The following is a 26,852-nucleotide window of genomic DNA, read 5'->3' on the forward strand; positions in this document are numbered from 1 at the left end:
GGGCGGTGATTTATCAGCAGACGGGCGGCTCTGCCCCGCACGCCCATGAAGGGAGCGGACCCTCCCCACTCGGTCTGTCTGTCCGTCCGTCCGTCCCGCCCGGGGTGGAGCCTGCCCGCCCGGGGTTGCCGGCGCTGCTGGAGGCGGCGGGCCCGTCCCACATATAACCCTGCCGCCACCTTCCCACCGCGTCCCGCTCCGCCTGCCCTCGGCGCTCCGTGCCATGGCTCGGCTCCTCAGCCCGGCCAGCTGAGTCCTGGCAGCCGCGTCCTGCGGGGACCGAGCCGGCCGTGACTCCGCGGCCCTGTGCTGCGGCCTGCTGCCCTCCGCTCGCTGCGCCGTCCCGCTCCGCCCGCAAAAGCGCTGCCCGGGGCAGAAGACGCTGTCCTGCCCGAGTGTGCATAAAGCCCGCCTTCCCCTTCCCTCGCCGCGATCGCACCTTCCCGCCTCCTGCCCCGGGGCCGGGCGGGCTCGCACCCCGCGCTCCGCCGCCGCCGTCCCCGCCGAGGATGCGGGTGTCGCTGCTGAGCCCGCTGCTCCTGCTGTCCCTCAGCGCCGGCCCGCACGCCGCGGAGCTCCCGCTCGGCCGCGCCAAGTGCCCGGCCCGCTGCGATGTCTCCACGTGCCCCAGCCCCAGCTGCCCCAGCGGGTACGTCCCCGACCGCTGCGGCTGCTGCCTCATCTGCGCCGCGGGCGAGGGGGACTCCTGCGGCCGCAAGGAGGACCCTCCCTGCGGGGACAGCCTCGACTGCCGCTACCCCATGGGCAAGCGCTTCGCCAAGGGCGTCTGCCAGTGCAAGCTCAGCGCCCAGGTGTGCGGCAGCGACGGCCGGACCTACGACAACATCTGCCAGCTGAAGGCGGTGAGCCGCAAGGCGCTGCAGCACGGGCTGCCCGCCGTCGCCCAGGTCCAGAAGGGAGCCTGTGAATCGGGTAGGAGCATGGTGGGACCTGCCGCGGGGCGGGGGTGGGAGACCTGGCTTCCAGGGTAAAGAAAGCCACGATTTTCAGTGGCCTGGGAAGACTGGGTGGCTCTGCGGACTCTAAAAGCCTCACCCATCTGCTAATGACACCTGTGGTATAAGGAATGGATGCTCAGGTACTTTCCGAACAGCAAAACTCCTCGATGCTCAGTGTGGGTTTGGGAAGGGTTCCCCTGGCAGCACGGCCGTGGGTGATGCCTCGCTGAGGTGCAGGTTGCTGCCGCAGTGCTCCTGGGGCAAGAGACGGACGCACTCGCCAGGTGGGAGCGAGGTGGGTGGAGGTCGCTCGGCTGCCGGGCAGCGGCCACGTCCTCAGCCCTGGCCTTTTCTGGAGGCAGGGCAGCGGCACAAGCCTGCTCCCGTCCCGCCAGTGCCGCGTTCGCTCAGCGCAGCGGCGGTGACGGCCGCGGTGCTCGGTGGCATCCCCCGTGAGGGTCGCACAGCCGCACAGCCCGGGAACACCTGAACTCCGGGATCGTCCCTGGGGGATTTTGCGGTGTTAATCAGATTAACCCGACAATCGAATCAGAAAACGCCTTAAAAGCCCATCAGGGCAGAAAAATATATTACTGAGTAATAGATAAACCACCTAAAACATAGTCTTTTGCCTGGTTTGCTTTCTTCACCAAAGGGTTTTGTAGTCTTGTAGAGCCCTAAGCAGGAAAAAAAAAAAAAAAAGTCTGAGAACCTCCTTTATAGTGTAAAATATTGATACTCAAGCTATCAAATGTTCTTGTGGTTGTAGTAAAGTGTTGAGGCCTTTGCTCAGATTCTGTGATATACTATGACACACAACTTCAGGCTTGGTGATTTAACTTTGGAAAGTTTAGTAATCTCTTAAGCTAGTAATTTCCTTTTAGTATTAAATGTGTCTCTTTATGGAAGTGTTAATGTTGGCAATATCTTTCCACATACTTACTGATATATTATTTTAAGGGTTTGCTTCTGCTACATTTTCCCTAGAGTTCCTGAAAAGAGAGAAGTGCTATGCTTAATGGAGTTTTCAAACATGAATTAGCGTTTCTATTATGTCAGGTGAACCACTAACCATCCTGATTATTCATAGCAAACTGGCCAAAATGATTGGGAGGGTTCAGAAGGAAAAGGAGTACTGTTGCAGCCTTTCTGTTAATAGGGGATCTTTCATATATATCCTGATCTTTGGAAAGGATAAACCAGTTCAGAGTGGGAGGATATTCAAATGATGTTCCTGGAGTTCCTTTCAGAGCCAAGAATTGTTTCAGATGCCAGCCTGAGGCTGCAGTGTTCCATCTCTCCAGTGTTTTGTAGTTATGTTTTTTGCCTGTACCTTTTCACATCAGCATCTGTTAACTTTAGTGCTCCTAAAGCTTGGTTGAAACTGATCCATGTGAAATAATCAAAATGTTTAACCAAAATGAGTGAACTAGCCTGCATCTGAGAGCTTGGTGAGTGCTTGTCATTTGTATATATGACATTTTCCTTAAGGAATCTTCCTGAATCTAATGTTAATAGGCTTAGGAATTTGGAGCTGTGAGGCAGAAGAGCTTTCTTTTTTTAAAGCAAGTATTTTAGCGTTCACTTTATTTTGGCTTTTTTTTTTTTTTTGGTCTCAGAAAACCTCAGCTTAGATGAAGCATCTGGTTCTCTGTTAAGATTTAATTTTTTTTTTATTCAGTTCTACAGCTGCACAAACTGAAGCTCAAAGAAACCGAGTGTCTTGCCCAAGGTCAGGCTGAGTTGGTGGTTGAGCCAGGAATAGAACTCAACTATGGTATTTTTTTTGTTGGTTGGTGGTTTTTTTTTTTTTTTTTTTTTTTTTTTTTTTTTTTTTTTTTAACAATAACATGCAATGGCTGTAATGAGAGGCTTGGAAGAAAGTTGACAGTTTAAAATTGCTGTCAAATTTCTTTCTCCTGTTCTTGCCTGGCCTCCGATGACTCAGAGTTTGAAGGGATAAGGTAGTTATGAAGTAAATGCAGTTTGACTTTACTATCCATATATTAAAACAATCTCAGATAACAGAAGCTTCACATAGTATGACTAGGGCCCTATTTAGAACATGCACAGACCCAGAGTGGCTCCTGAATTGTCTCCTCAGCTCCTTTTTCAGTTGCTTATGTTGATGCTGAGTTGGATTCTGGCTGTGATAAGCCCAGACAGGCTGAGAAACTTAGCCATGGTTTCCTGGTGACAGCAGTCTGGTGGATAGGGATGCATGAAAGAAACATGGGTAGTAAAGGATGCAGGAAGGAAGGGAGGAATGAAGTGGCCAGGGCTACTGAGTGATAATCAAAAAAGTAACAGAATTTAAAATGTTTTTTTTCCTTGTTTTAGTCCTGGATTGGGTTGAAAAGCATCATGCCAGATTGCAAGTTCTACATGCAGTGGACTAAACGGGGTGTGTACTGCATGGGAGCTCCATAACTGATGCTCTGCAATATGCCAGTGTCCAGGGGTTTCTCAGAGATACTAATAGGAGCAGTCTGCAGAAATCCTGAGCAAAGTTAAACTCCCTGCTACAAATACTGGGGTTTTTTAAAATTTTTTTTCAACACTAGATACCTTTATATATGGGAATATATTGTGAAGCAGCTAGGTTTTTTTCTTACCTTCTGTCACTTACTGTGATAACAACAAGCTATTACGAGCTAGCATGTAAATAATGGAAGAAATACTTATGGAATACTTACTCTCTGTAATCAAAGATCTAGTCTTACAGAGCCCTTTTACTCAGGGCAACAAGTGTAAGTTTTAACAATGCCACATATCAATCTACTAAGATGTCAAACATCTCACTCAAAGGATTTACTTGGTCACCTGCCATCTACAGTCAATCTACCTATTTCTTGAACAAAGGATTGGTTTTGATCTCTCAGTACAACTTAGTGCAGTTAAATTCCCTGCAAGGTTTTTTTGCAAATAGTTTCTGTGAAGAGAGTTTAAATGTCAAAAGATTTGTATTTTCTTACCTAAGATATGGAAGCAATTTTTTTTTTTAATACAGGTGCTCTTTTGTCAATGGAACAAGGAAAATGAAAAGCTTTATTAGAAAACCTTTGAGGCTGGACTTGTCATTCACCATTTACTGTCCTCTGCACCGTAAACCTGAATTCACTCTAAGAAAGGGGTCGTGATGTTAAGACTCATCCAAGTCAGTCAGATCTTTGCAAGATAAGAGCCTAAAAGTTCATTTTCCTAAGAGTGCTTGAAACAGTCAATTAATTCATAAGTCATTGCACACAGGTATTTGGAGTGTGCCTGTACATAACCTTGAAGATACAGAGGAACAACTGAGTGCATGATTACTTGCATTTCTGAGAAGTTGGCCCAGTAAGGGATAGAAGTCTCCTGCTGGTGTTATTACCGTCAAAGCCTTAAAGCTGCCTGCAGCTGTATTTAGGGAAATGCAAAGGTATTAGCTGGAAACACAAACTTTGGTCACATTCCTGTACTGCTTGTTTTCCTTCTGACTGAGTTACTTTTAGTTACTGCAGGTGAGGATGGATAGTGTACAGTATTTGGTATACAATTCAGAGTGGAGCTTTGTAAAAGATAGGTAACAGGAAAAGGATATTCTTGTTGTATCTACTCATGAGGGTCACTTGGAAGGGAGAGATACCAAGCATATAAAGTCAGTGTGGTGTCTGTGCTAAAAGGCTTGTGCCAGCCTGTCTCTGTCTGGCCCTTGTGATTGCTGCATTGCACAAGAAAGCCACTTTGGTGTTGGTTCACCAAATTTTTTTCATCTGTGCACGGTAGACATCCATTGTATAAACAAGTTGCCTGAACCATAATGTGGCATTAAACTCACCAAGGCTTTATGGTCAGTGCACAGCTATGCAACTTGATCTTAATGCTGAATTCATCAGAAAAGCTGCCCATGAACCTATGTTTCCAGCAGATGTTTCTGTTTTTTAAGCAGAGACATTATAATCTTTTATTTGTCTTTCATTTCTTTCCATGAAAGCACAGTAGGGACAGTGTTTATCCCTGGTGATCAGATCTGCCAGGTTGCAGTCCTCCCTTAGACATAATAATTTTGCTGAATGCACAGATCTTTTCTGAAGCTGGTTTTAAAAGGGGGATGGGGAAACAACCTTAAAAGAATGAGTTTCCCAGGCTCACAAATTCTTAATGAATATAAAATTGTGGATTTTAATACAATGTATTGTCTTTAAGAAAGCAGTGAGTGTGATTTGATTTAATTCTACAGGGACTAAGTTGGCACATATTCAGAAATGTTCAGTCTTTTGCAAATGTAAATTGGTCTGGTTTTATTGTCTTCAGTGGGATTGTAACGGTTATTTCTGCTGAATTTTTTTCCAGTTCTCTTCATACTAAGTTAACTCTACAGATTTGTTGGCATTGTTCCTGGTTTACAGCAGTGTTAATGAGATTGATGTGGGTCTATTGTCTCTGCAAGTAAATAAACCACTATTAAATGAACCCACAGCCTGTAGATAACACCACTATCCAGGAAAAAATCTTAAACTGATAATAAGGCTACTCTGAAAGGCACTTAGCGTTAGCCATTTAAATTCGGTGTAGTCGGCGCCCATAAAATTTGAAACGTAAGATCACATTTTAGAAAATAGGCTGAAAATCTTTAGCTCCAGTTTATGCACTTACATTGAAGTCTGGATTTTGAGTGTTCTGCGAGGGGAGCTGGAGACCTGAAGATCTAATCAGTTAGTTGAAATGATAGGCTCAAAGTTCAAGGCTGCTGAAAATCTGGTGGATTTGTGGCTCTGGAGCAGATTGGGGAAATCTAGTTTTTTTTACTAAGAAATGCATAGACTCATACAGCATAAATTTGGTTTTGTTTCAAATACAACCTGTTTGCAGCACCTTTGAAATCTTGCTTATGCAACACATGGCTAATTGGATCAAATTATGGTTTTTTTTTGCCAAAATAAATTAGATTTTGTTAGTGTGAGATGATTTTGAACGCTCAGTAATAACGTGGAAAATAATGCACGTTATTGAGAGACCTTTGAAAAACTATGTGGCAAATCTCAGAGGGTCAATGGGTCAAAATCTACAAAGGTGCTGTGAGCTCAGAGCTGTTATATGCTCAGGGCAGCAGAGTTCTGAGGGTTGTGTGGGGCTCCACAAGGCATCAGAAATATGGAGGGGGGAGATACATCTTTAACTTTCTTTTCTAGTAAGGGCAGTAGCAGCAGCTAGTGTCTACCAACTAATGCAGATTAAAGGATAGGTTCTACCTCTACAGTTGTAACACTTGTATTCAGGGTGACATTATACAGTATACTCAGTGTTGGATGTTGCTTCCTTCTTCAGTTTCCCAGGCTTCATTTCCTCCCTTTTGAAGTATATTGAGGACTTCTGATGGGAACCATCAGTTTAATAATTTTGCACTAAAATGCTGTTAATAATAACCAACACTTCAGTTCCCTTAAATAGTGCTGTATGTGTGGGAGTAAATGCGAGTGTGTGCTTACATCTTCCACGTCTGTAGTTTGAGTTCCTGGCACATCATATGTGTTTAAAGGTTCTCATCACTGCCAGCTTGCAGAAAATGATTCAAGAAAGATCAGATTCTATGAAGGCATTTCAGCTTTGTAAGTCAGTTTTCACTAGTGTTTGGTCTCCAACAGACAAGAGGAAAAACAGCTTGTCTCTGATCAGCCCAGATCTTCAGGCATGCCTTTCATACAAAACCTGAGTGCCTGTTATTCTCGATCCTCCTTTGTTTCAGATTTCCCTTTAATATTGGTGCAGATTGGATTTTCCTTCAAGTTTGAGCATTCTTGTCTGCTAACCCCAGCAGGGAGGTTCTGGGCTTCTGCTCAGGCAGAGAAATGTTTTCACTGTTGTATGAGATGAAGATAAACATTGTTTCAGTTTTAGTCTCCTCTCTGTATTGCTGCATTTTATTTTCTTCACCTTTTTTCATGTTGAATTCACTATCTCTTTCAGATACTTTCTCTCTGCCTCCCCGAAATCCTACCTGGACAGCCACTGCCACCCATGATGTTTGCCTGGTGGCTAGTCAGGAGTGGTCCAGACCTGAGGTTTTTGGCAGGCATCTTCCTGTGCTTGTGGCCATGTACAGTGCTGTGTCCATTTGGCCTGGGCAGAACAGTTGAGTGCTCAGAAAATGCAAATGGATTTAGTTGCCCTGGCTCACACAGAGCTATGCTGATTTACGCCAGCTGAAAGGCTGCATTCATCCCCAGTTCTTCCCCAGTTCTGTGCTGGTTCATCAGCTGCCTTTCACTGATGCATGGTCATGTCTATTAAGGTAAACATGATGGCAATGTTATATCCTGTCAGTGAACACTTGCTGTGTAGGCAAGTGTTCAAAGTCATGTCAGTAGACTTCAAAGGATATACTGCATAATCAGGCAAGCTGCTTGGGAACTGAAGGTAAGATAACTCTTCAGTGGCCTAGTAAGCAAAATAAATAACAGTATATTATGCTTACATTTGACAGTCCTCTGTGATTCCTGTTTGCCTTGTCTCTTTTAAACTAAGCACTAAAACAAGTACATTCAATTGGCTGGAGGGATTCTTCAGAGTGTGTGAGAATGTACATAGAAATAATGGACTGAACCTAGTCCTGCCAAGCTGTTCCTTTTGTTTATTAGGTATCACATAAATCTAACTTGCTAAGTTTCAGCAGTGTTTCTTTTCATTCAGAAGTAAATCCTGGGTCCAGTAACAGGATAAAGAACTTACAGACTTCTGTGAAGAAACTCCTAATCTTCTTGGTCTGGTTTCTTCAATTCATTTGCTCCCTTTGGTAGATCCCATAGTTAATTTTGAAGCTTCAGGCTGTGAACACAAAAGGTTGTTATTTGAGTGTGGTGATACATCCCCTATCATATGCTTCACAAGTGTGGTGGTACGGCTCTGTGTATCAGGGACTGCAGAGAATATGACATTTAGCACAAACAGTGCTATTCCTTTGGGATGTTGTCATGCTAGAATCCAGGATGCTGTGGCATTAGAAACCAGGATGCTGTGGGCTTTCCCTCCCCCTCTTTAAGATCTTAATTTCACACTATTTTATTCACTCTTAATGAATGCTGTATATAGTGCTGTTTAATGTAGTACCATACTGGCTTTTGTCAGACATTTTAGTAATCTATTGCTAGGCCCAGCTGCATGTGACAGCTTAAATGTGAATTTGCAAAAAATTTTAGGTGCAAAGGTTGTAATTTAAAGCAGGTTTCTAATGTGTCTATTTAAAAAAAAAATAGAACTTTAGTTTGAATTGTGACTCCCAAATTCTGCAGCTGTGGAATTCAGCACTTGTCAGACTGCATCTGGAATACTGAATCCAGTTTTGGATCTCTCAGTACAAGAAAGGCATTGACAAACTGGAGTGAGTTCAGAAGGTCATGAGGATGACTGGGGGGAACTGGACATATCTCCTGTGAGGAGAAACTGAGAGTACTGTACTCCCTGTGTGCCACATCCATACAGAGGTGCATAATGGGAGGATGAGAGACAAGGGGCATGAGTTGGAACATGAGCTCAATAAGTTCAGACTTGATGTAAGAAAAACCTATACATCATGGGGGACAGTGAAGCAGTGGGACAAGTTTCTCAGGCAATTTCTGGAGTGTCCATCCTTGGAGTTTTGCAAGTCCCAGCTCTGTTTCCCTTTCCTTAAAACTGATGCAATTGTGAGCAGGAGGTAGAACTAGAGACCTCCTAAGGTCCTTTCCAGCCTGACCTGTCTTATGACCCTTTGTGTCTTAGATAATAACAATTAGTTGTCCTCAGAAAAATGCTCAAGACATGCTTGTAGACTTCCAAAGAAAAGAACTTAGAGCTAAGTGGTGCTGATGTTTAATTTTCTCAGGATCACACAGAATGCTAGGTAAGTTTTGAACAATCTTAATGACTTTGATTCCTTTTCCAGTACTGTTTGGAAACTGTTCTAGTAGGAAAAACAGACCAAGTCAAGGCAGGTTCATCTTGCCTACTTGATTAAAAAAATGTATTGTCTTATTAACATATCCAATTCTTTCTGCTAGTATAGGTCACCTACAGTCCAGCAGCCCAAGATACAAATTCAACTTCATAGCTGATGTGGTGGAAAAGATTGCACCTGCAGTTGTGCACATTGAACTTTTCCTCAGGTAACAATTTCAATTCTTTTAGTTATGTTGCTTAATAAAGGTCTACAGCGTAGTAACTTCCCTTTTGAATTTGTGAGGTTCACAAAATATTCTAAAACATTACAGCAGACCCATTTCTCCAGAGAAGCACACATTTGTGTATTTTGTTCCTGTTCAGTAGATGTATTCTAATGGGTTTACAGAACTATACAATATATACTGTCTACCCTAAAATAAGTCTATCTCATCTTTGGAGGTCTCTTCAGCCTTCACTAAAATGTTTTGCTTGTTGGACTGTATTTGTCATCTCAATTTAAATACATGCATACATATATATATATATATTCTGATGCTAAGCTGGAAAAATACGTGTACTAAATTTCTTGACCAGTGCATCACCAATATTCAGCATGCTGAAACTGGACCTGAGGTGGCAAGAGCAAAACTGAGTGCTCAAAACAACCTGGGAGGTTTAAATATGCGTCCTCAGAGCAACCTGCGGTCAGAACAAATTACTGCAAATATTGCATATACTCTATTATGTGAATACCTTTCTTCATGGAGTCCTCTCAATTTCCACAGATATAAGAATTTATTGGAGAATTTTTGTAGGCTTTTTTAATATACAAAATCAAGACAATCAAGTATATTAGGAGACACACTTTTATGCACATGGTGATTGGTCCTTTGAGAGGATGTTATAGCTGAAGATGTTTAAGATCTTTGCATGTGTAGTTAAGATTGTTTGTTCTTTCCCTACAAGTAAATGTTTGCCCAGCAGCTTGCTGGGTGCTAATTTTGATACTACTTTTTCCTGGGATGGCTCCAATTAGCTGTTTACTTCTAAATAGCTGCTGATTAGCTGTTTACTGCTAAATAGCCCAGAACTTTCAAATAATATTCTAACCAGGACCATATCTTGGAAGAAAGACTTTGTGGGCCTTTTCTCATCTTCTGCTACGCAGACATTTTATGTTCCCCTAACAATCTGAGGTCATTACAGCAGTTGTTCACAGAGAAAATTCATAATGCCTTGAACAGTTTATAGAATCTTTTACCTGTCTGTTTTGCAGCACATGTTGTTTCCCACCAGGTTTTATCCTTTTTTAGTGTTTTTGATTTTTTCTTTCACATTCCTAGTCGTTTTGGTTTCCAGACATGCTTTTTCCACCCAGTCTGCACTTGGGCTTCATGATCCCCTTAGACCTCGTCTCTTCCTTTATGCCTCTGTCCAGTTGCAAGGTTCCTTCTTCCCCTTTTCCCATTAGATGATCAGTTTATTATTTCCCTCTTTCAGTATGTAATCAATAACCTGTGGGATCAGATGTGCTCCTTCTCCTTTCTTTTTTGTCACCTACCCTCTGTGCAAGGAAGTTTATAAAGACAGAATTAGAAAACAAAGGAAAAGGATCCTGCTGATTGTCTGTAAACCTCAGTTCCTATCTCCCTGACTGACTAAAAAGGGATTCTTTCTTTGTAATTTTTAAAAAAATTTGATTCTCAGGGTGGAAGGTGGTAAGTGATGTCTAATATAATCTTCTCTTAAGTTGGTTTCCTTTATGACACGAAAATGCTTGCTTTTTGTACAGGCACCCTCTCTTTGGTCGAAATGTCCCCCTTTCCAGTGGATCTGGGTTTATTATGTCTGATTCTGGTTTAATTGTGACTAATGCCCACGTGGTGTCAAGCACAAATGCAATATCAGGGAGACAACAACTGAAGGTACAGCTCCAGAATGGAGATACCTATGAAGCAACCATCAAAGACATTGACAAGAAATCTGACATTGCAACAATAAAGATTCATCCTAAGGTGAGTGACATAAGCAGGAGAATGCCTTCATTTGGGCAGTTTCAGTTTCACTTAGTACAAAGTGATTGACTAGAATATATGTTTAAGGATTCCTTAGAAAGATCTGTGCAAAACAATGTACTGAAATACAAGCCTGGGAAATTTTCATATTTTGGAATTAAATTACTTTGTCTTCTGTGCAAGAAACTGTAAAAAACGAAGAAGAAGAAAAATGCCACTCATTTAATAGTGGCAAAATTGTGCTATCTTTATGTAAATACCCAGGCTAATCATTCGAAGCTTTGTGCCAGTATGCATGGACTGCAAGTTGGGAATAATGCAGAGAGAGTGGCAGTCAAGAACTGGTCAATGGTTGGCTTTTATGCTGTTTCTAGGGGAGGCAACAATCTGCTGGAAAACGGAAATTTTGATGCTCTTTTCCCAGTGAAATTGCAAGGAACTACAGATAGCTGTTTGTCTTTGAAGATGGTTTAAAACAGCAACCCTCCTAGCATAAGTTTTGGGTATAGGATAGTGAGTGAGTGGTTCTTTCATTAATGTAATGGAAAATGTTTGTTCCTAACTTTTTACTAGTTTTTGATCTTTGCAATCAGGTTATTTTCAAGTATGAACTAATGCTTATTTCTTTTCTCTGTGTTTACTTAAGAAAAAACTACCAGTATTGTTGCTGGGACAGTCTGCTGATCTGAGGCCAGGAGAATTTGTGGTGGCAATTGGAAGTCCATTTGCCTTACAGAACACTGTGACCACAGGTATTGTCAGCACTGCTCAGCGAGATGGCAAAGAGCTGGGCCTGCGGGACTCGGACATGGATTACATCCAGACAGATGCCATTATTAACGTAAGCACGAGGTGTGGGATGAGTTCCACTCCACAGTCTGTCCCCATTATGCAGCATGGAAGTGCCTGCTCTGAGAGATGAATCTAGCAGCTTTGTTTAACGTCAGTGAAACTCTTCTTTTTCAAAACTCTATGCAGTGTCTGTAAGGTGTGTTCAGGCAGTGTTGTGAAGGGCATGATAAATAAAAGTTCTCCCACTGAGGTTGTCTGTGAGGATGCTGCATAGGTCAGATTCTTTGAATTCTGTAAATCTCATGCAGCAACGTGGTTGTATCAATCAGCAGTAAATCAAAACATTTCTCTCTGCTTGCTGACTTATTCTGGTCAAGGAAGCTGTAGAATAGAGCCAAAATTTCTTTCATCTCTATCCATTAGAAGCAGATGGAATAGTCACATTGAGAGCATGTATTTCAGTTTAATGACAGATACCCAGGTAAGAACATAAGGAGAGGTCTGGGGGGTTTTGTTGTTCTTGTTTTCCCTTTGCACACCACATAATTAAAACAATAATCAAAGTGGAAAATAACAAAGTTTGGGGTACGGTTTGGAGCTAAGGGTCCTAGCATTGCATGTTATATAGAAATACATTAAAATAATGTTCCTTCAGAGTATCTTGGAGTGATCCAAAGAGCTTAATTGAAGTGCTTGGGTGTGTGTTTAGCTTGTACTGCTTCTAAAAAGAGTGCTGTACACATAGCTGAGGTGGAAAATGGCCTGAAATTTTATACCTTAAATCTGTTACACATTGAAAGGAAAATATTTTCAGGATTTGTTTGTTGGACTTTAATGTCAAATTTGACATAACAAGAAATAATAGTGTTTTACACACACAGAGTGCTTCACAAATGGTTATTGTCACAGACATGTTCAAAGAAATTTTGTGGGGAGGAAAAAAGAGGGTAATTATTGTTTGTGTTAAGATATGACATAAAAGTGAACTTTTTCAAAAAGCTTTTGTATGACCTAGAAGCTGAACGGCTCCAGACATTTAATTGGAATTACTCTTTTCAGCTGTGCAAGGAGACTAAGGAAAACTTAGGCAAGATGGGTTACTTGGTAGCACACACTGAATTGGTGGTGGAGACAGAATTGGAACATGGGATTCTTGACTTCTTGCCTATACACATTTTTCAAGCTCAGTCTCCTTCCTTGTGTATGTACTTAGACATTTGCTGCCCTCCAAAGCTAATGAGCAGGTTTAGACAAGGATAGCAGAGTGTGTCAGATAATGCTGGACCAAAGGAAGAGTGATAGCAGATGAGGTGAGGAAAACGACACTAAATTTGAATTGCTTTGGCATCTGGGACTGCAAAATATGAAGATGGTCCCTGGCATAAGGATGCTTTGTGCTTAGCTAATGCACTCGTTTTCTCCTGAGAATGGGAGGAGTTTGAGAATTGGTCTGTTCAGAGCATTCCTGTGGCTCAGCCAAGACTTTCCTGCAGGAATGTGCATGCAGCTGCCTTTCGAGAAATGCTGGGACAGCAGTAACATAGGGCAGGAGAAAACAGGGCCATAAGGTTCTAAATGGAGCTGTATTGCATGTGCTGAAAGTCACATCCTTCAAGCAGGAGACAAGTGAATGAAAGACTATGTGCTGAGCAAGGCTGAAAAATCATTATTTTGGTTTCTTTGTGCCAGTAAGACATAAAAATCACGTGTGCAGCCTCAGGTCACCGGAGAGATACAATATAAGGAACTTATCTCTTTGTTTAATTTGAACTTTGAAGCTGTTTTATAAATCTTAATGTCTATTTTATTCTTCTAAGAATCTATAAACTTTGCCCAGTGCTATCTAAGTGTAAACAGTTTGTGTCTCACTTCTCTGTCATACATCACTTAGCTTTTGTTTCTTTTGAGTGGTAAGTTGCTGCTCTTGGCTGTTTTGCAAACCTACTTGAAAACTCTGGCCTCACTCAAAAACAAATTGTTGAGCCAGCTTGAAGATGGACAAGCAACTTCCCCAACTCTCATTTCCTGTGGTCCTGTTGCATGTTTCCTTTAAAGGCATTAGGTATTAGGTAATTTTGGGCTGTTCAGAGCTGCTCTATGCCTTCCCTCGAGAGGCATGTGTGTCTGTGGTTACTAAATCAATCCTTATGTAGTAGCTACCTCATAGCAATATGCTGTGATTAAATATATAAACCACTCTATTTTGCTCCAGGGGAGAATGAGAGACTGACAGTGTTACAGACCAAAGTGATGAGTGAAACAAAAATTGTACAAGCACCTCACTGAAGTATAACTTTAAATAACAATTTATTATTTCAAAACCTTGTTCTGACAGGCTTTAGAAGAATCAAAATACTAGTTTTAGCTATTCAATGTCTTAAACTCAGGGTCTGTCTATTTGGAGTGGCTCCTAACTTAATTCCTGTTTCTGAAAAAAAACCCCAACTATAATCATGAGAGGGGTGGAGGGGTAGGATAAGATATACTTGTAATCTTCTGTGATTGATATTGGGTCTGTCAGTGCTGCCTAAGAAATTACCTCCTCTGTTCCATTTACTTACAAAAACAGTACTGTTTATAATGAGAATTGCATTTCCAACAGTGGAGTATTAATTTATTGTTCCCTTATGTCATTTTTACAGTATGGCAACTCTGGAGGACCTCTAGTTAATCTGGTAAGTCCATATGACTTGGTTTTGTTGGTTGGTTGGTTTTGTTTCAAGAACTAGTTTAAAGTGGAAGAATGTTCCTTTGGAAAGATTCATAGGTCATTCCAGCTTCCATTCATTTAGCTAATGGTAGGCAGATAGCCTGTAGCTAATGCAGAATATGCAAATTAGATCTCACTTCACACACCATAGGAAAACATTTCCCCATTGAGCACAGAAAATGTTACATAGCAAAGAGGAATATCAGATCTGGAGGGAGCAGTAATCCTGGTTCACGCTGTGGAACTTGGGATGTGCAACAGAGATGGGACCTGGCTCACCCACACAACTCTTTCAAAGTAGATTGCTTTAAATCAGCATGGGTTTTGCAGGGCAGTGACTTGTGGCTGTAGTGGTACTAGTGACTCCACTGCCCACTTGGCAGAGAGAATGTCTTGCTGGGTGGTGGGATGGACCTTGGATGAACACACTGTACTGCAATCTCTCTGGCCATCACAGTTAAATGTGAAATGGATCATGAATCAAAGCCCAGATCCTCCCTTATAAGTACTGTTTATTTCTTGAGTGATTACAACACTCTAAAATTTCTTACACTATTTTTTAACATGAAATGCTAGGCAGGGAGCTGAATCCTGTACTTAGGAACAAATTTAATTGGGTGTTGTCTCTCAACAGGATGGTGAAGTGATTGGGATTAACACCTTGAAGGTCACAGCTGGAATTTCTTTTGCTATTCCTTCAGACCGTATCACTCAGTTTCTCACAGAGTCACATGACAAACAAAGTAAAGGTAAGATCTACAAGAAACAGGGACATCTTCCAATTGTTATCCTGATCCAGGTGAAGTGCCAAAATGCATGGATGTGGAATCCTACTAGTGAATGGAGCAGCATCTTTCTCCATTATAGAGCATCACAGACTGGGAAATAGAAAACAATCTCACAGAAATGGGAGAGACTTTTTATTACTCACACCCCCAAAGAGCAGACAGTGTGTATATAAATATGGGAAATAGGGCCTCTGAGAATAGTGAGGACACAGATGAATCATCACTGTCTCAAATGATCTTGAGAACAGATTGTTTAAGGAGAACTTGACAATTTGTTTAAGGAGTTTTATTCTCCTCTTTCCATGTATTGTCCAAGCAAAAATATTAAGGTATACTGTAGAAAATGAGGTAAAAACCTTTTTAAGCACCTGTACACAGGTGGGATGTAGTCCACAGAACCTGACCTATATGTTATCATAGTCATGCATGTCAGTGGTATATAATCAGATATCGTGACAGACTCTCAGGCCCTGGTGGAAGAAGACCTGTTACTAATTCATGAAGAAATACGTGGGAAGATGGGAGAGAGGCAGAAAGAAAGGCCTGTGCACCAGAGAGCATATAAATCTAAGTATATTGGCAATGACAACTGCAGTACTTTAGCCTTTTTTTACGTGCCTGCACCATATCTGTCACCTTATTCTAGATGTCATACTATAGGCTGCACAGCCAAATCTGATCTCGTAATGCTGCATCCAGGCCAAACCTTCCTTATTCTTTCATTTGCCAATTTATCTGTCCACACCCTACTACTAATCTTTTACCATGAGTGTTGGCTGCTGCTGCTGCTTCTCTTGAATCTTTTTGTTCTTAAACTTGTCTTCTGAGTTCATCCAGTTCTGATGCCAGGGTTGTTTCCCTACACCAGTGTCCTCTCAGATACTGTTATTTCAAAAACTTCCCATAGTCAGCGGTTTTAAAGTAATGCATCTGCTTGTATGAGAGCATCACAAACCTGATGGGTCCCCTCATCTGTGTTTTGCTGAATTCCACAAATCGTATTTTTTTCACTGTTGATTTGAGGGAAGGGGGAGGAGTAGTTGAAAAAATGTTGCTAATTATATGCTGAGAAGTGCATTTCAAAGTAGCTGACATAATTTTGTTTCAGTCAACATGTCAAAAAAAACTTATGTATTCGCCCTGGTTACTAACTTATTGTTGGTTTCTGAAACAAACAGGTGTCTCATTAGTGATGTTACTCTTTAGAACCAAACTGCTCATCCCAATCCAGGGAGAAGCAATGACTCAGCCTTCAGGCCTGGACTAGAGGCATGAACTCAGGCCTTGTGCAGAGCCCACCATCTCCTGGGAACTGGGGCTGGAAAGTCAGTGAAACTTAAGAGATGTCACCACTGAAATCAGTCACCTTGCTCCTTCAGGCACCTTTACCTACACAGCATGATGAGCCCAGCTAAGGGCCCAGAGACCTTTGCCCATGGAAGAACCCTAGGAAAAAACTGAGAAAGATTCAAGTTTATACCATGATTGTAACATATAGATTTTTATTTTTAATCATGTCACACAATTCCCTAACCAAAAGGATTCACACTTTCTCTTAGTGTCACTGTGACTGTCACTGCTTCAAATATCCAGGGGCACAGGAAATTTTATTTATTTTTCAAATTTTTTTTTGCTTTTGCTTCTCTGAAGTACATCTTATGATTTTGCTATGGCAGAACAATAATTTGAAGCCCTTAATGCGTAGAGAAAGTTTCTAGGAGATATTTTCACCACATATTTGGGACTTAGTTTGCATTCTTTAGGCCTTTAGTAATAGTTCTCAGGTTTGTTTTATAGTTGCTATTTTTTAGCATAATGAATTTATGTAAGCAGAATTTTAGGGCTGTTTTTATCATACTTTCTTTTCTTCCAGTTATGTTTCAGTAGTTTCATTGGGATCCTCCCTAATGGTACAATTAGGTCATAGAAAGACATTTATGGGTATTACCATTTTGGTCTTTATATTGTATTGCCTGAAGATAACACTCCCTTAGGATATCACTCTTGCCAAATTTACTCTGGCATAGTAGATACTTAATTGTGTAATAAGCTTAAGTCTTTTGAATCTCAGTTGACCAGATAGCTGTTTATATAGAAGGCATATATTTTTTTAAATCTCATCCATTATATATAAAACTTCTAATATCTGTTCTATTGAAGAACAGGTGTGGAGAGTGGAGAAAAAGTAGAGGATGTCATTTGAATGAAGAATTTGCACTAATTATGTTATCTGTACATTCTATATTACCTAATGCATTGTTAATATATAATAGCACCTAATGTATTTTTGACCAAAGATTTGCCACAGCCTTCACAGAGATGTTTGTCTGTTGAAAGGTCTGAAAGCCTTTGCTAATTTTGGGGTTACCAGTAAAAAGGTTAATGTCCTTTTATAGTTAGGAAGTCTTAAATTGCTACATGAAGTTAAGTGTCTCCATCTGTAGCTCAGTTTTAACCAGCTGTGTATTCTTTGTTTATGTCTGGAAGGTAACTACATGCTTAAGCATTGACTGATTTTTATGGTTTTTTTTAGGTTTTTTTTTTAGGAATTTCTCCATTTCGGTCTTCGCTCTATCTATTCCTAGTTTAGACTTGAGCAGAACAGTAAAACTAGAAAGTCTTTTAGATGCTTTAAAGTGGAAGTCAGTAAGTCAGCAATTTGAAAAAAAATATTAAAGGGAAAATCCATCCTAAAAGGTCAGGATGGTCTCTAACAGTGTCCGCAGAGAAGTGAATAGACCTTGTTTCAGATGGGCAAGGGGAAATGGGGAAGTTCTGAATTGACCACAGCCAACATATCATTTACATGAAGTCTCATTTTACATCCCCAGGGCCTTGTATTAGTTGTGTTGAATCAATATTCTTACCTTTGTATTTGAATGATTATTACTCATAATAATTACCACAAATCAGGAAGGTGGCTGAGGAGCCTTGCCGAGCATAGATTCACACCAATGATTAAATTCAGCTATGCAGTTTATATGAAAGGGACACTGCACACAGTCCAGCATTATAGGTTTGAGCTGTTTTCATGTTTTCTGTTTGGCAGTAGAATCTTTCATAAATGTTTTCAGGGCTGTTCATGTAATCTACAAGATGAGCTAGGTGCAAAAGGAATTAGCAAAAGAGTAGTTTTGCCTGGCACTTGAATAAGAAGTGCAGGATCAATTTCTTCACTTGGAAGTCCTGGTGATATCCTGGCTCCAATGGAATCTGCTGCATTGGGTGTAATTTTGTACCACTCAAGCCCATAGAAATTTGAGTACGTGACCCCTTAATTTGGATTTATCAGGTTTTTTTGCTACAGTTTATAAGTCATAAACATTTCTGCCTTCAATTGGTGTTTATCTGTCTGGTTTGTATCTCTATTGTTGCAAGCATCAATAAATAAAGTTTAACAGTAAGGTAAGTGCTTTCCTTACTGTGGAACAGAAATTTCTGGGAATAGTGAACTGCTTCTAGATACTTGGGGTCAGCTGCTTTTGACTTTCTATTAACACTAAGCAGATTTAAGTTTAAACTTGTGGTTGAGCCTGGTTTGCTTGACTTTGTACCTCTAGAATGAGTGTTTAATCTGGCCTGGTGTTTACAAAAATGAGATTTGAGTCTTTCTCTTCTGTGCTGCGCTCCAGCTTCAGGCCACAATGGTTTCACATTTGCTAAACCTGATTCTTTTAACATATGAACCTTGTTTTCACTACTGCTGGGACTGCGCCCTTGCGATGTGCTCCTTAGATTTATGACAGATCTCCTAATTATTTTTTCTTTTCCCTCATGATGGCATAAATTGCCAGAATGACAGGTTTTGAGACTTGCCATTCACAGAGTAGATGTAATATGGCAGTGTTAGTTCACGGTGCCACATACTGTCACTGCCAATGTAACTTAGCCCCAGCATCACAGTGCCTATACTTTGGGAATGATAAAATAGTACTCGTGGATGTCTGTGCCTGTTCAGTCTCTGCTGATACTTCAAATATGGACAATTATATTCCCACTAATCATTGTTGTTGAAAACTTTGGTTTTTGTTGAAGGTGTTTGATTTGGGTTAAATTCAGTGGAATGGACTTCTGCGAAACAAAAGGACTGAATTTTTTTTTACTTGTATTCTGACACACAAAATGTCTGGAGAGGGGAAAGAGAGGAGTGTATACTCTGCTGCTAAAGTAACCCATGGCTCATAGCTTTTAGTTTTACTTTATACAATAGCCTGCTACTCTTATAGTATGAATTGCTATTTGCAGTATGGCAAACTTACTGCAGAGAGAGGGCAGAAGGCCTTTTTTGAATTTCAGTGTGTGTGAACAGGAGTGAAATAGTTTGACCTGCCCAAAGTTGAAGGTAGAATTAGAATTTTGGTTAGGAATAAGTCTATAGTTGCAAGATTTATTTTTTTCCCTAATGCTTTATGTTTACATGTAATCTTCAGCCACTGGAGAAATAATTCCCTTTATCATTAGTGTCATTTCTCCTGTGGTTTTCCATTCTTGCTGTTCTGTTTCTTCCAAGTCAATTTCTTTTGTCTCTTCGTTTTCATTTTTCATCATGTAAACATTTCTAACTCAGGCTCCAGATTATCTTTGTGTTTCTGCAAATTTCTGCCTCACAGGCAATGAACAGCATCAAATTGTTTAATTCAAAGAGAAAACCGTCACCACAGATGCTGTCACTGATCTTATGAAAGGAATTTCATTGTTTAACTGTCCACATTGCATGGACAAGGGGATTATTTTCAGGTGGGAGAATTATCATGTCTGAATATTTTTAAAAAGTGAAAAACTACATTTCTGCCATGGGGACTGAAGGAGTGCCATGAGCTAGTTCATGGTCATGCCCAAAGCTCTTCAGACTTCAAATTTGAGAAACTGAACTTCTTGACACTCTTACTATAGCTGATTTTGATCTTGCAAGTTTTACTTTAAAATAGAGGAGAGCCAAACATTTCAGGGCAAAGTAGGGATGGATGACAGTTATGGATGCCAGATTTTTCAGTGTAGTAAATCCAATGTTTAGTAGTCAACATTTTCAGTGATCCCAATGGGAATATTTGACGTGTAATATTCAGAACTAAGTCCTTTGCTTGGGAGTTTTTTTTCTTGGAAAGAATAAGAGCTAGAGAAGACTGTGTACATCTCCTTTTTCCTCATATGAGAACCTGGAGAAACTCAGAGATCTTGTGAAGTCGTTGTGCTGGAACAAGCAAGGGGAAATATTGTTTCATGCCGGATGTAACTGAGTACTGCAGCACTCACTGTAGGAAGTCATCAAACTGTATTTTTTTCATAAGCCAGCTGTGCAATATCATGACTTACTAAAAGCCAACTTCAGAAATCTGGTGTTCTTCCTAAAGGAGTGATTTCTCACCATTTAAAATTCCAGAGAGTCCTGGCAAATCATAGAATTATAGAATAGTTTCTATTGGAAGGGACCTTTAAAGGTCATCTAGTCCAACCCCTCTGCACTGCTCAGGGACACCTTTCATTGCATCCAACCTGACCACCTTGAGTGTTGACAGCTGGGGCATCTACCACTTCTCTAGGCAGCATGTTCCAATGTGTTACTACTCTCATTGTAAGAAATTCTTTCCGATACCTACTGCTAATCTGCCCTCTTTTAGTTTGAAACCATTACCTTTTGTCCTGTGTTATAAGCCCTCTTTAAATACTGAAAGACCTCATTAAGGTGTCCCTGGAGCTTTCTCTTCTCTAGGCTGAACAACCCCAACTCCCTCAGCCCATCTTCATAGCAGCTCCAACCCTCTGAGTATTTTTGTGATCATTTTGGCAAAGGTCTACATGTTTTGGATTTTCCTTAAACTTACTTTTTATTCTTTGTGGTAGAAATAAGAAGCCATTTGCATTATAATCAGTGTGAATCTTTTGCTCTTTTTCTGAAAAGTGGAAATTTAGATTTGTTTGGATTCCATTTCTGCATTTTAAGAACAACATCATGATTTAATTGTCTTGACCAATTTCAGATTTAATAGTAGTTGGTAATGAAACTTTCCTTTTACCAAATTCATGTGATACTAAATCACAGTAATTTCCTGAATTTCCTGGAGGAAAGACTCTTAGAGAGTGTAAATGAACCTTCTCTCTTACCCCTAGTTGCAGGGAGAGGGTTTGTCATTCTGTACGCCAAAGCTAATTAAAAAAAACACTTTAGTACAGATGTGCATGACTTGGTTTAGTTTTGTTAAAATCTGATACATTCTGTTTTAATTTTCAGCCCTTTTGAGTCATCAGAGTAGTTGTTTTTGTCAGTGTTTGCTTAAATTTCTTAAATATCCTCTGTGTTCCTTTCAGATGGGAAGAAACGTTTCATTGGCATCAGAATGCTGACAATAACACCTGCGTAAGTATCTTAGAAAGGTAATTATATGTTCATGCAATCAAGATGTGGTCAGCAGTGGTTCAGAACTTCATTCATTTTTCTCTACAAATCTCCAGAGATCCAGAAATGGGCATTGGCTTCTAGGAAGTCTGCACGCATTTAAATGATATAGGTGAAATCTGTGTTCTGAGACCTGGAAATTCTCTAAATACTGATAGTAGTGGATGTCCTGCTGATGGCTGAGGGAAAATAGGAGGAGCCTGAACACAGATTTTGGTTCTTGACAAGGACACCTGGAGTTACACAAGGTTTTAGGTGGCATTTAAACAAAGTGGTGCTTTCAGGGGACTCTGAGTGCCAATGACCAATCAGCTGTTTGTTTTATCAGTGCCAGTGGAGGCCATATGGTGTGAGGTTTGGTGCCTAACCATTAGCTAGAAAGAGCTGCTAAAGTACCAAACTAAAGCTTTGTGCCTCCATATTAACAAAGCCAGAAATGGACACCCTCCTCTAGCTCTTTACTGCATTTTCCCTCTTGCATTGCTTTGTGTCTTGCTGTTACCCAGGTATATTCTTGGATAATAAATGAGGGATCTTATGCTGATGTTCTTTCTCCACAGTAGGCATATTTCCAATGTGGCAGTAGACTGCAAAATTAAACAAGACAATTTCCAGCTGGGGTTGTAGTAAAGCCATCTTTTTTTCCTTGAGTTACTCTCCTGCAGTCTTCCCTGAAGGGTCAGATCCTCAGCTGGAATGAATCAGTGTAATGGCATTAACATCACTGGTGGAGAGAAACTCAATGTTTCTCTGCATAATTGTGAACATGATGTGAGAGTTTACTGCTTTTGGAACATCTAAGGAAGCCATGTAAGGTGTCTGCAGACCTGTTTTCAGAAAAAGACCACTTGCCTTGTTGTGTTTGCTTAAATTATTCAATTGTTAGCTTCCTCAGTACTAAATCAAATAAAGAGAAGCTGTGTCGCCATTTTGGCTTGTTTTCCTTCTGTGGGACCCAAATTTTTCATGGCTGACAGCCCAGTAATCCATCCTTGGTTTAAAGTCTTCCTTTCTAGAAATGGGTTTTAACCCACATTGTACACAAATCTGAAATGATGTCATCATCTCTGACATGAGAGGATGCTTGTAGAGGCTGTATTTTGCAGCAGGTTCCTGTCTTCTTTCTTTAGAAAGTGATGCACAAAAGTTGCTAAAGACAACTTAAGGAGACTGAAGTTTCCAGCTCTGATCTATCTTCTCTCTGCAGTTATCAAAAACTCTATTGTTCTAGAAAAAGACAAATTAAGAATGACTTGCAAAATAAAAGAAACAGAAAAAGTTAGCAAATTTCTGCCCTGTCACCAGCATTAATTCTTTGGGCAGAAAAACTTTTTGTCCCTGAGAGTGCTCCTGTTCTTGTGCTCATGAGCAAGGCCCTCTGTGCTTCTGCTACAAAGAGCCAAAGTCAGATTCTTGCAGGAGATGTGCAAGGCCAGTAAGTTTAGCATGCTTTGCACAGGTAAGGAGTTTTGCCTCTCTTAAAATCTATGTAATTTGTTTTAATCCAAGTTCAAATCCCCTACATTTTCATCACAAAACAACAGGCAAATGATTGTTAAGTTTTTTACTTTTTGTCACAAAAAGTTAAATGAATAAGAATGTTTATATGCTTTTGTAGTGTAATCAAATTCTGTATAACTTTGTTAATCTTTTAGCTTGGTGGAGGAACTGAAGCACAGTAATGCTGATTTTCCTGATGTCAGAAGTGGAATTTATGTACATGAAGTTGTTCCAAACTCACCTTCTCATAGGTAGGTGGAGCGCATTATTTTCTTCACCACAAATAAACCTCCAAAGGGATACTAGAAGGTAATATTTCTCTTTATATTCAAGTATTTCCTCATACCAGGCTTGATATATATTTAAACAAGTAAAAATTGTGCCTTTTAGGTTTAAAATATTTGTGCTAAGATTCTGCTCACCTCTACCAAAATGAAGCATTTCAGAACTATTTAAATCATGGAATTGTTTAGGTTGGAAGTGACCCTTAAGATCATAAATTCAAACCATGAACCCAGAACTACCAAGGCCACCAGTAACCTCTGTCCCTAAGTGCCGCTTTTACCCATCTTTTAAATACCTCCAGGGATGGTGACACCACCACTTTGCTGGGCAAGCTCTTGCAGTGTTTGAAAACCCTCTCTGTGAAGGAATTTTTCCTATTATCCAGTCTAGACTTCCCATTGGATAACTTAAGTCCATTTCTTCTTCTCCTGTCACTTGTTACTTGGTAAAAGAGACTGCCACCCACCTCACTACAACATTTGATGACATTATGAAACGCTAACAGTGTGCAAATAAAAAGAACATCCCAAATGCAATGAACTAATTTGAGGAGTTTTGTGAAGTATTTTGAATATTAATAAACAGAAACTTGGCTTAAGCTTAAGCAGGAAACAGAATAGCATTCACATAGGGCACTGTCAGAGCTGTTATCTGAGACGGTGCTAAATCTTGAAGGAAGAGGCTGTTCTACAGAACAGTTGCAAAATAAATAAAATATTTCTAAAAATGATTTTAGAAAGATCAAAAGCAAAAGTAATAAAAGCAGCTATTCAGGATTACTTTCGAACAGCAAGAGAGAAATAATTTCCCAATAGTTTAGCTGGTGTACCTGTCTTGAAATTTTGAGGTTTTAGTTTTCAATTCTTGAAATACATATTGGTGGCATAAAAGCATGGTTTTGCAAATGGGCTGAGTAAAGTGAATCTGTAATAGATAAAAGCCTTTTCTCTTTTTCATTTGCTGTAGTTTTGTAGAAGACACGAGAAATTTTTTTTTGTTGTTTAAGAAAAAATCCTCAGGGAAATAACCTGAGCCTTATTTTGCTTTTAGCAAGTGCCACCTGTTGTTATTTCACAGTCAGGAGGCTGGAAGTTCCCTTCAGTGAAGACTAAAACAATTCCAAATTTATTGCATTTGCAAAAGAGGTGGTGAATAGCCTTTGTACTTTTCCTCTGCATCGAGTGCATCCTTACTGCCTTTTTCTTGTCTTTGCAGAGGAGGGATCCAAGATGGAGACATTATTGTGAAAGTCAATGGGCGTCCTTTGCTGACTTCCAGTGACCTGCAGGAGGCTGTGATGAATGAATCACCTCTACTACTTGAAGTTCGACGAGGAAATGATGACTTGCTATTTAACATTGAGCCTGAAGTTGTCATGTAAATAGAATTGAGGGAGCTCTCACCATAATTAAACTCACTTATTCTGGAACACTAGATACCTCCTTTACAGCTACAGTAATTATTCTTCCTGTTGACTAATGACAAGGTGGACTAACTTAATTGCCTGAGCCATTTCTGTACATAGTAGCTAGAATGACTTCAAAGATGCCATTTATAGAAGATTTGAATTTCAAAGAAACTTAAGAACTGTGTTCTGGGGAGGAGGAGAAAAACTGATTTTGGGTAGCTTGTAGAAATGGGTCCTACTTCCTGCAGATGCAGATTTAGTTCTGCATATGGACAGATCCAAATACTACTGGAAGTGAGGAAGTATATAAAAGAGGGAATTATTCTTAAACTGCAATCATGGCTGAAGCAGACACAAGTTATTGCAATGCAAAATTGAACTTTTTTTCTTTCTTTCCTTTTTATGTAGCTTTTTCAATGTGAACCTATTATTGACAAAGCTTGTTCTTAGTGCTTCTGTGCTCCATGTCGATGCAGGTAGATGAAATCTGTAAATATTGAAAGAAACAAAAATGGTGTCAGGCTATAGAGTGTTACACCTAGGTCATGCAATTTTTGGAATATAGTAAATGATTCTTATAGAATTAATGCCTTATATATAAATCAAAACGATGTGCTGAACAAAGTTAAGTTTGAGAAAGTGCACATTTTTTTAAGAATTTGATACAAACTTGTTTTGCATTTTTACTGGTAAGCTTTGCTGTAAAATTGTTACACTACTTTTGGCTTTGACTGTGTATGTTTCTACTGTAAGGAGATTAAAGTTTACACAAATAATCTGTTGATGTAAACCTCTTTTTAAACAAGTATGTCTTCCCTGCTTCTTCTGTCTGACTGGAATAAGCTCTCCCAAGAGAAAATTTTCTTAGAGAAAATTGGGCCCTGATGTTATGAAAACCCTTTCCCATCCCTATCATGTAATTATTCTGCCCTTACTTAGACTATGTTTAGAAATGCTTTGCACACAAATCTTTTATTTACACTGTGTTATTCCATATTCATGGATTGTGCTTTGATGTCAGTTAGAGTATCAAGTTGGGATCCTGTTGTCCTCAGCTCCCTCTCTATGTGACAAGAAGCAGAAGGGAAGAACACCAGCAGAAGGGAAGCAACCCTATTTTACAGCTAGAACATGTGAGAATTCTGGGTAATAAACCCAGGAGAGAAATTGCTAAGAGCTAAATCCAGATCTCCTAGGTACCCCAAACCAAACAAGTATCTCCTCCCTTAGTGAATATTGCTTCATTTCCCAAAGAGCCAGAGGAATGTTTCTATCTGGAGCATTTTCCACATCAAGCTGTGCTTTCTAGACCTGTTTCTTGTGTCTTTGTTACACTGATGCAAAAAGGAATTAAACTTTGGAGCAGTTCCCTTGAGGTTTCTATCCTGCCTAGACTTTCTGGTATACCAGTTCACTCATGTGTGACAAGCCTCGCATCTTCAGGTTTGTACAGTGCCAGACATGCAGAAAAGCACAATCTGTTCCCTCCTTGCTGGCTGACGGGGACTGCAGCTACAAAGCTCAGAGGTGGATGGGGTACCTTCCTCTTAAAAATGAACAGTGTTACTTTCCACCACAGAAATGTGATGTGCCTCTAATGATGGCTTCACCCCCCTGCTGTCACTGACCAAAGAACTGTTTTCAGACCACAAACAAATGATGGTCAATTGTACCTGTTGAATATTCCTTTATGTTAAGATACAGCCTTAGCATCCAGACTTGCAAAAAGCCTACTTTTGTTCTGAACTTAGGGTAGCTGTGGCATGCAGAAGGATGCTTTCATGGCTAAAGTTAAGCCTGTTCATCCATGTGTACCATATTAGTAGCAACATTTTACAGTTTGTGAGGGGTGTCTGTTTGTAAACATTGATTAATACAAAAGAAATCAGAGTATTTCTAAATTGTTGCTAATTTTTCAGGTTTTGGCCAAGAAATTGTTTGCTAAGAAGACCTAGAGAGTGATTAGCTTCTTTTACTGTAAAATAAGGTTTTTGTCTTCCAGTTAACAAATGGCTGATTTTGAAATAAATTGCATAAAAACTCCTAGTACAGCAAGATTGGATAGAGACTGGAAGTGACACAACAGTATTAAAAATTGAAAACAC

General features: G+C 40.2%; 1 protein-coding gene and 1 long non-coding RNA gene across 2 annotated transcripts in view; one reads left to right on the forward strand and one right to left on the reverse strand.

The window, feature by feature from the left end:
• Positions 1 to 527, reverse strand: part of LOC128787189 (uncharacterized) — a 47,792-nt gene extending 47,265 nt beyond the window's left edge. The window contains exon 1 of the long non-coding RNA XR_008430601.1: positions 440 to 527. This is a non-coding gene — a long non-coding RNA (uncharacterized LOC128787189). The remainder of the gene's footprint in view (positions 1 to 439) is intronic.
• Positions 1 to 25,523, forward strand: HTRA3 (HtrA serine peptidase 3). Its single transcript, XM_053941176.1, has 9 exons — positions 1 to 933; positions 8,980 to 9,079; positions 10,648 to 10,870; positions 11,517 to 11,711; positions 14,305 to 14,337; positions 15,007 to 15,121; positions 21,467 to 21,515; positions 23,210 to 23,305; positions 24,555 to 25,523. The coding sequence occupies exons 1-9, from the start codon at positions 510 to 512 to the stop codon at positions 24,718 to 24,720; spliced, it is 1,401 nt and encodes a 466-aa protein (XP_053797151.1). The 5' UTR covers positions 1 to 509; the 3' UTR covers positions 24,721 to 25,523.
• Positions 25,524 to 26,852: the final 1,329 nt, after the last annotated feature.

Source organism: Vidua chalybeata, chromosome 4 (genome assembly GCF_026979565.1).
Source record: "Vidua chalybeata isolate OUT-0048 chromosome 4, bVidCha1 merged haplotype, whole genome shotgun sequence".
NCBI classification, from domain to species: Eukaryota; Metazoa; Chordata; class Aves; order Passeriformes; family Viduidae; genus Vidua; species Vidua chalybeata.